Source organism: Stigmatopora argus, chromosome 18, assembly GCF_051989625.1.
Source record: "Stigmatopora argus isolate UIUO_Sarg chromosome 18, RoL_Sarg_1.0, whole genome shotgun sequence".
Taxonomy (NCBI): domain Eukaryota; kingdom Metazoa; phylum Chordata; class Actinopteri; order Syngnathiformes; family Syngnathidae; genus Stigmatopora; species Stigmatopora argus.
This window is the reverse complement of record NC_135404.1, coordinates 14,898,174-14,908,271: the sequence shown is the minus strand read 5'-3', so window position 1 is coordinate 14,908,271 and position 10,098 is coordinate 14,898,174. Positions and strand designations below refer to the sequence as shown.

Genomic DNA, 10,098 nt, shown 5'->3' with positions numbered 1-10,098 from the left:
GAAAAGGAATACAATCGTTAACGACATAAAAAACAAGTTGGAACATTACTGGTTTTCAAAGAATTGGATGTCAATTGCCATAAATAGCACACAATTAGTTATAAAAACAAACAAAAATATCAAGGCCTGTAATCAGTTGTGCATTTCTGCTATTAATTATTTTAATTTCATGAATTTAGTTGAACTGAGTTGTATTCATTTATAATTAGTACAAAAAAGAACATAAAATAATGATTGTATAGTTTAAGATACGACTATGTATAGTCACAGTGACATAGCTTAACATATGTTAGATACATTGAAATAATTGAATCGAACGATCGCTAAAACAGAACAGAAAATGATTGAATAGTTTAAGATAAGACTACGTATAGTCAGTGACATAGCTTAACAAACGTTAGATACATTGAAATAATTGAATCGAACGATTGCTAAAACAGAACATAAAATAACGATTGAATAGTTTAAAATACAACTACCTATAGTCACAGTGACATAGCTTAACATACGTTAGATACATTGAAATAATTGAATCGAACGATCGCTAAAACAGAACATAAAATAATAATTGAATAGTTTAAGATACGACTACCCATAGTCACAGTGACATAGCTTAACATATGTTAGATACATTGAAATTATTGAATCGAACGATTGCTAAAAAAGAACATAAAATAAGGATTGAATAGTTTAAGATACGACTACGTATAGTCACAGTGACATAGCTTAACATAGGTTAGATACATTGAAATAATTGAATCAAACGATCACTGCCATCCCTCCCAGGCAAAATTTCTTGGCCCCACCACTTGCCAGTAAAATGCTAGATTGGAGTGTAATGACCCCCGACCCCCCTTTTCATCGACAAATTCCGACAACCTGAGTGTACGTTATCACTTTTCCCAAAATTCCACCGTGTATTTTGCCGCGTTTCCTCACGTGGACGTTAGCACGCCTGCAAAAAGATGCCGCCGCGCCGTTGGAGATCCAAGTTTCCTCCGTGCGAGTCAAGCGAGGACGGCCCGTCGAGAGATCTAAAGCCCACCATTCATCAAGCAGCGGGGGAGGAGCCAAAAACAGCTAGACGCGCGTGGTCCATCTCCGAGCGGTGGGGAAGTAACGTCCCCGAGGTTACGGCACCCCGACGCCTCTCCGTAATTGCCGAGGGACGACAATCCGCTTCCTGAATGTCGGGGTGGCGCCGATCGGCGTGCAGTCATTTCGCGGCGTGAGTTACGAGCGCAATAACATCCAGGAACGCGTCCTTCAGGGCGAACGTGACGGCGAGGCGGGCGCAGATGGCCGTTACCGCCCGTCGTTGTCGTTTGGTAAGCGACTTGGAGAAAAACTAATTGCAAGTTTTTTATGGCGCAGTTGAGAGTTTTGAGGAAAAGACTGGTTTGAAATAGAGCAATTTATTCAAACTAAGTCAATGTCTATGTACAAACAAGAAGGGAGAAAAATGAACAAGAATTGTAAGGACAAAAAAAAACAAAAAACTTCAACATTGAAACTGTTGAAAAACAGCAGTGAATACAAAAGCTTCCCAACTTTTGTTTTGTTTCAAATCATCGTATTCATAATACAACAAACACATTGAACTTAATAAATACAATTGGAGTTAGCGTAGAAAATCTTTTTTTTCTCTCTGATAATGTAGCTGTTCACGGAAAAGCAACGATTGCGTGTGTATTGTTGCAGACCAAAATTTAGTCCATAAAAAAAATAAAAATAAAAGTTTGTTTTGGGCTGAACAGCAACAATACACCAGTACGCATTTTATCCCCATGAGTAGAATAACACGAGAATAATAATAATAATAACCATCCCACTCCGTTCATTTTTTTACAGCCAATAGCGCAACATAGCTAAACTATTAGCCAATAAAATCCCCATTGGAATTCTGCCTCGGGATAGTGTCTCGAAATATCATACACTAGCGAGAAAAAGAGATAAACAAAAAAAAACCAAAGTATTTACAATAGAGTCAGACTACAAATGTGCTGACTTACCTGGAAAAAAGGGTACTGTCCGTGGTCCTGAAAACTGGAGAAAGTCTAAAGCGTGTTTCCTCCTTTTAAAGCCACGGATGCCACGCGGGGTCCATGCGGCACAAATTGTCCAGGCTGTTGGCAGCGGCCACCAACGTGTTGACTTTGCTCTCGCCGCCCTCGAACTGCGCCAGATTGTGCAGGCGGGTCATGATGGCGGTGACGGCCTTCTGGACCAGCGAGACCAGCTGCTGGGAGTCCATGTTCTCCGGCTGGCCGGCCGGAGACAGCGGCATGGACGTGTCCTCCTGAGTCTTCTTGTGCCAGGCGATGATTTCGTCGCGAAGGACCGCCTTCAGGATGCCGTCCACCTGCCGCCGAGAGAGAAGCATTTTTCAGGATGAGGGATGGAGGATTAAGTGGCGGGTTGCGTTGTCAAAGAATTTCTCAGGACTGATTCGGTTAGTTCTGCTGCGCCACCTTGGGAAGCAATCGCCGTGGAAACGCATTCTGCTGAGGAAATTGCTTTAGCGCTGTTAGTTTTGAATGGCGTCGTCTCGAGATGGCGTGTACTGAGAGACGGCCTTCGCAAAGTAGAAGGCCGCAAAATACTCCGGTGGCTTGTTCTTAGCCATTTGTGGTCTGAGCCGTCTCTTGATCCTGTTTGGAAGAGCCGTGATCCGGTTTTTGACACAAGAAGGCGCATTTTTTCCACAGGTACCCGTATTTTCTCGCATATTGGCCGCCTCTGCGGATAAGCCGTAGCCTTAAAATTGCCTTAAAAATCATTGAATTTTACGATTTCTCTCGTGTAAGGTTCACAATTTTCACCTCCAAATTCATGTTTTTAATAGGGAGTACAAATGTGATACTTTAAAGGGGAAATCTTAAGAAAAATCATCGCATGTGGTATTTCTGAGATACTGTATAAATCGATTGCTGGAGTTCACATTCCTGTTGGGTGCACGTAGACAAATTCAAAAAGGAAGTCATGTGAGCAGTACAAGCAAGAAGTATGTCCGTAGCGGCTTAGTTTGTCATCCTAGGTAAGATGGCGGCACCCTGAGCGAGCAATTGCAGGCACAAGTAAGTCAGTTTTGTCATGTTTTATGCAAAATACGTTTTTTTTTCTTGAATGTCATTCATAGACGTCAAAATTAATTTTGTTTAGCGTTTTATCTGCTCATCTTTTCTCTATTTTGAAATAAATGACCGTATCAGCGGCATTCTCTTGCGTTATGGCGTTTCTTTTCACATTGCAGTTTCAAACATGTCTAATTTGTGCGCATATAAGCCGTACCCTCGTTATTTTTTGATGCGGCTTATATGCGAGAAAATACGTTAGGCGTTTTAAGCTTCAAAGGTGATACTAACTACCACAGCAAGCGACTTTAAAATGGTAGCAGACCCAATTTTGGATGCAAAACCATGCAAAAAGTGACAGAAAATACCGAATAATGAAATTTTGCTTTGGCCACACCCACAAGATAAAGCAAGTGACAAGCTACAGCTTTTCGATTCTGGTTGTGACATCACAACCAGAATTCCTGGGAATGATGGGAATTCACTGATACATTGTTTTGCCATTTGAACGCCAAATGTGTCTTCTACACGTGACAAAAGTGCGTTGATTTTTTTGATAGCAGCTTTAAGGCTGTAATTTCCGCCACGGGGGAAGCGACAAAGTCAAATTGCTTTGTATTTGCATCACGCCGTGATAATCACAGCGTTTTATTCTGTTAAGCAAAAGCTTTGAATACTGATGAGTGGGATTTGTATTTTTACAAATATGGCGTCTTGTCGGAAAAGGTTGTGACTTAAAAAAAAAAGGAAAAATCTTTAAATAATCATTTTGAGTTTGACAGAAAATTAGTGAATATTGCATACCTGTCAACCTTTGCCGATAACTGCCCTTATAAATGATCATTGATTCCCCTTACAAACCCCCCAAAAAACTTACAAACACCGTACGACTCGTACGGTGTTTGTAAGGGTTTTTGGGGGTTTGTAAGGGGAATCATAATCATTTATAAGGGCAGTTATCGGCAGAGGTTGACAGGTATGATATCGTAGTAACTTTCTTGGGTCAATTGCAAACAAATATTTGTCTAGGGCACATGTGTCAGACTCGGGTTGGTTCGCGGGCCGTGTTAACGTCAACTCGATTTCATGTGACCATTTTAGATATACATTTTTTTATAAATGGATTAAAATAACTGGATTAAAAGCCCTGAATATTCAGTTTTTTTATAGATCTAAAACAATGTTCATTTTAGCTTTTTTTAAAATATATTTTTAGGTTTTACATAATGATTTTTGAACTAAAAACACAGAAAAAAATGATTAGAAAATTACAATTATTGATTCAAAAGGGGGAAAATCAGGAAATTAAATATACATCTATACTCTTCATTTTAATTGGATCCTAAAACAGAAAGTCGGCACTCATGATTTACTTTCCCGGGCCACACAAAATGATGCGGCGGGCCAGATTTGGCCCCCCGGGCCGCCACTTTGACACATGTGCGCTAGGGCATAAACGATTTTAGGCTTAACTGTAAGCGCGCCACATTGTTGACAATTTAAGATTGTGAGCCATTTTTTTTTTAAAAAGCGTCCCGGTTTATCTCAAAGTCATCATTATGCGTCTCGGAATGCTGTTTACACGGGAACGATCCGCCAATCTGGAGGGAACCGTTTTCCTTGGCTGACGGTTTCTATAAAGCCGGTGTCAAGCAAACATAAAGCAGACTTCAATTTGGGGTACACCATTTTCCTTAGTGGGGAGAAACTATGTGCGGCGTTAGCAGCTTGTTATGTTGACAAAGACTCGGAATACAAAACCGGCAAAAACCGCGATCATCAACCTCGCTGGGTTCACTAAAGTTTGTTCATCTGGCCGGTTTATTCCGTATAATAGTGCTTTTCCACGGAGACCAGTGTACCCCTTTTTTTTCGTACATTTGCTTTCTCCCCTGGCCGATTGTACCAAATTCTCCGTCGTTAACACCCCGCTGCGTTATGTGGACTGAAACGCAGCCTGCAGCTTTTTCATTGCGCTGCCTTTGTTTAAAAAGGAACATTTTGCAACGCCGTATAAAAGAAGTGAGACACTTTTAATGGCTAGGACTAAAAAGTGAACACCTGCATTTTATCTGGCATCTTCAAAAAAAACGTTCTAATCGTCGGCTTTGTCATGGTCTGTTAATAATCGGTGTGAAAGAATAACAATAATAAAAAAAGACTCATTAATTATAATAAATCCTGCCACACTTTTTGCCTACCTGGTTTAGGTGAAAATAAATGGATAAACAAAAAAAAACGAGCGTTAAATGGCTCTCAAAGGCCGAAACCGTAATAAAAAGATGTCTGATCTTATAGTAGTAAATGGATGCAATTAACCGACATTAAAATATGATATTTTAGTACTCACCGATACCAATGCGAGTATTTAAGTACAATATCGGTGTCCCTTGGGAACCCAGAAACATGTAAGGACTACAGAAAGCGGCATTCGCAAAGAGGATTTGGACCCGTGACCAAACGCTACCTTAAAGTTGGGCTGTGCAAAGCAACGCGCCACGGCGATCATGGAAGCGGTGAGCGGGCCGGAAACGCCGATAGTGGTCAGGAACTCCGAGATGTTTGGCGTCAGCCGGAAAGGAACCGGTCGGTTGGCGTCCAGGTCGCCCGTGGCATCGTTGATGTCGAAGCGGAAGTAGGAGACGTTGAGCTTGCCGGTGTCCTGAAAGAGTAGACGGCAGACAAGGGGTATGTTACCCTACCAAAGATGGATGCCATTGACTTGCGTCAACCTACAACAAGGGTGTCCGACCTGGTCGGGTTGGTTCGCGGGTTGCTTTAACGTCAACTTGATTTCACGTGGGCCGGACCATTTTAGATATATTTCGATTTTTTTTATAAATGGATTAAAAGAACTGGATTAAAAGCCCTGAATATTCAGTTTGTTATAGATCTAAAACAATGTTACTTTTAGCTTTTTTTATATATTTTTAGATTTTACAAAAGGATTTTTGAACTAAAAACACAGAAAACATGAATTAAAAATGACAATTCTTGATTTAAAAGGGGGAAAATCTGGAAATGTAATATACATCTATACTCTTCATTTTAATTTGATCCTAAAACAGAAAGTCGGCACTCATGATTTACTTTCTCAGGCCACACAAAATGATGCGGCGGGCCAGATTTGGCCCCCGGACCGCCACTTTGACACGTGACCAACAAGGTGGAACACGGCCTACAAAACATGTCGTTATTGATCTTGCCTATCCACAATCCCATTCGTTGATTCGCCCCCACTGCTTTCAATGACAGCCAATGAGTTCATAGTGGACCTTGAAACCACCGCGAAATGCCTGGAAATCATCAGGGACCGACAAACGAACAAGCAGCGTCTTGGAAATCCTTCAAAATCAAGAGGAAATGATCCAAAATAATGCAAGTGATGCAAAAATGAACTCATGGCCCGCTATCTATCGACAACGATAGACGTCCAATACATTTAAAGTGGCTGTGGATGCTCTTCCATTACCATTGGCGTCCAATCCATTTTGACTGGCATTGGCTTGTCCAAATGGATTGGACATCCAGCAACCATCAGTGGTGAACTTTTGGGCCAAAAATAAACTGAACCTGATCTTTAATCTTTATTATATTCTCAACCAAAGGCACAATTTCGGTCACGATAAGATCCCTTGGACGAGAGCTTTATGGCGAAGCGATTGGCGCTCAGCTCTACCCCGACCCGCCACTTTCCCTCCCAGCGCCAGGCACTGATCCTCGCTCCAGACCCAGAAAACCTTTGGGCAGTCGGCGCAGGCATCGGCGAACTCCCCCCCCCCCGTAGAGGGCTCTGATTGGCCTGCAGACAGCGAGCGCTCTGAGGGCTCAATCGACATGCTAGTGAGCGCTTTAATTTGACGGGGGGTTGCGAGAACTGAGGGACGATGAATTCACAAGGTACATGTCCCACATTTTGTGACTTTAAAGGAGGCCTGCATAATAATAATGAAAACATCCTTAATTCAAAGTGAATCAAATGAGGCCAAATACGACAATGTTCCATAGTTTACTACGCCATTCTTTACCAAACTACAAAATATGCATCTTGTATAAAAATAAAGAAACTATGAAAAAAAAATAATATACATCTATACTCTTCATTTTAATTTGATCCTAAAACAGAAAGTCGGCACTCATCATTGACTTTCCCGGGCCACGCAAAATGATGCGGCGGGCCAGACTTGGCCCCCGGGCCGCCACTTTGAAACATGTGCTCTATACGAAATATGCTTTTTTTCACATTTGGCAGCTGTTTCCTGAAATTAGTCCATAAAAGAAAACAAATCCTGTGATTTTTTTGAGCAGGCATTTTTTTTCCAATGATGACTGGATAGCTTTGCGCAATACTTTGTTGCACCACCGTGGGCTGTGTTGGGCGGTATGTGATGTCTGCGAATCTGCGTGGGACCGCGGGGGCGACGTGAGTTATGTTGACAGCATCTCCCGTGCGCTCGTAAAGTGTTGACTCTCCGCCCAAAGAAAAATGAACCAACATACTACATCCCTAGAACCCTCAATTCCGTCTAACTTTACCAGAAAGCCCCAATGGACAAACACTAGCTATTCTCCAAATAAATGGGCATGAATAAACCCCCCCCCCAAAAACAGGGCTAATCGCACGAGGAAATGAAAGGGCTTCTCGAGAGATGCGATAACGGGCCGCAGATAAGTGCTGAACATACAGTATGTGGCAACGGTGTCCCGTCCTTGCAATCACAGTTGGGTGTACTCTCCGCACTGTAATCCTCCTGCGTCTAATGGGATCTACGGAATGGAACAGGCAGAGCGGGGACTTAATACCGGCGCTTAGCTGCCCGGAGGAACGCCTGTCAGCAAAGGGCGATTAGGATCGGGGGGCGGGGGAATTGGGGGGTGTCCGGCTGACACAATCATCTTGAATAATGACTTTGAAAAAGCTGTCGGAGGACCTTTAGCAGGCGCCGAGATGCGCCGGCGCGCAAACCCCGGCCGCTTCAAATTGAAACACGCTTGATAGTTGCGGCGCGGGGGGTTGCGGGGGTGCCGCGTCTAAAGTCCTGTCAAAACATCCGCTGCATTTATAGCAGCTGCTTGACGGGTAGACGTTAATGTGAATGTCAGAGGGGAGAGGCATGAGTCATAAAGACAGATACAAAGTCAGTAATGGTGATCTATACCAGCGCCCACGCAACTGTATATCAAATTAAGGCGCATTGGAGCCTTGCGTGCCCTTGAAGGAAGAAAAATAAAAATACCTGATGTATTTAGGAGTGGCTTCCTACGCTTGGGCCAATGGGACGAATCACTTTGATTTATTCGTTCATACTTTGATATGGTATTTTTTTCACACAGCAAGTGCATAACATGAGAACTCATTTCACGTTATCAACAAAAAGAGTCTAGCGGGAGGCCATCGCAGCGAATCCTGCAAAGACGAGAGATGTCAGTGCTGGGTAATGTGGCTTAAAATTTGATGTCGCAATATGTTTTGGTGCGGTATTAATCTTCAATTTGGGAACAGATCGGGACTCCGCCCATTGCCGATTAGAATTGCCTATTTGGGTGATATTAACTTCATCTGGGCTGTCAAATTTTTCAAGACAGCTCAATAAAATGGCTTTCTGGGTCGGCGCCGACCGTCTCGGGTTCCCTTGGTTATTGAATTTCCCCTTCTGCACCCTTCATAGGAGCCACATATGGCTCCCGAGCCATAGGTTCCCTTACCCTTGCTTCCCAGCCTTACCTGCGCTATCTGCAGCATCTCCGGGTTGAGCCGGTTCAGGTGTAGCATGAACTCGGCCAGACCAATAAGAGCCAGCTGGATGGTGAACATTTTACGGAAGGTCCAGTAGTCGGTGGCATTGGGGAAGGTGTGGAGGGCCCATTCTTTCAGCATGCTGCGTGGCACCATGTTGCCCTGGACCTCCTTCAGAATGTCTCGTAGGACCTGGCAACAAGAAGTTGTAATCATTTATTGGCCGCTCCCATTGAGATGTCCTGAAATCCAGGCAGAAAAAAATGTTTCCCAAACGCGAAACTGGAAAAAAAAAAATACAAGATGTCTTCACCAAAAAGACAATGGAAGAAGATGTCAGGTTTCACCTGTCAGGCTCTTTAACAAAACAAATGGCTGAGTGTTAAGACCTACCGTATGCATGCATGTACACGTGTGTTTATGTGTATATGTATATGTACACGTATGTGTATGTGTATGTGTATATGTATATGTGTATGTGTATATGTTTATGTGTATATGTATATGTACACGTATGTGTATATGTATATGTACATGTGTATGTGTATATGTTTGTGTATATGTATATATATAATATATCTCTCTCTCTCTCTATATATATATATATATGTATATATATATATATGTGTGTGTGTGTATATATATATATATATATATATATCTATCAGCAACACACTTATTTATTTATATATTTATTCATGTATTTATTTATTAACTTACTTATTACCTATCTATTTATGTCTAAAATGTCTTGTGTCTGTGTCTGTATTCTCACCCTCTTGCTACTGTGACAACGAAATTTCCCGAATACGGGATGAATCAAGTTATCCAATCCAATCCAATGATGAAGGAGTTTGGCCGAAACCAGTTTGGTGAAGATGGAGTTGAAATGTACGCCGTACCTGGTGGCTCGCCTGCGTGCCTCTGGCTTGCACGGTGGCTAACCGGTCGTAATATCGGGAGATAGGGTTGTCGTGTTCGATGCCCTTCTTGGCACAACGCTGCTTATAGATTTCAACCAGTGACAGAGATGATGGGTTGTCTTCCACGAGACGCATCTGGGGAGACACCGCCACCACTCTCGGGACTGGAAAACAAAAGGGGAGGGATGACAAAGGAATGAGTTGCAGACAAACATGGGCATAAGCTCAACTGTAGAAATTGAAATGACTGTCCAAAAATATCAAACTGAGGAAACTGAGGATAAAACCCAATATAAATTTGGATGCTGTATTCGCTGTATAAATAATCATTTTGAGTTTGACAGAAAATAAGTGAATATTGTAG

At 42.4% G+C, this 10,098-nt stretch overlaps 1 protein-coding gene across 1 annotated transcript in view; it reads right to left on the bottom strand.

Moving 5' to 3' along the window:
- Nucleotides 1-1,399: 1,399 nt before the first annotated feature.
- LOC144092723 (transformation/transcription domain-associated protein) overlaps nt 1,400-10,098 on the bottom strand; it is a 79,524-nt gene continuing 70,825 nt past the window's right edge. Inside the window, exons 69-72 of the mRNA XM_077625771.1 lie at nt 9,714-9,898; nt 8,800-9,003; nt 5,542-5,736; nt 1,400-2,362 (exon numbers count right to left, since the gene is read on the bottom strand). Of these exons, the coding sequence (XP_077481897.1) occupies nt 2,078-2,362; nt 5,542-5,736; nt 8,800-9,003; nt 9,714-9,898 (869 nt within the window). The 3' untranslated portion in view covers nt 1,400-2,077. The remainder of the gene's footprint in view (nt 2,363-5,541; nt 5,737-8,799; nt 9,004-9,713; nt 9,899-10,098) is intronic.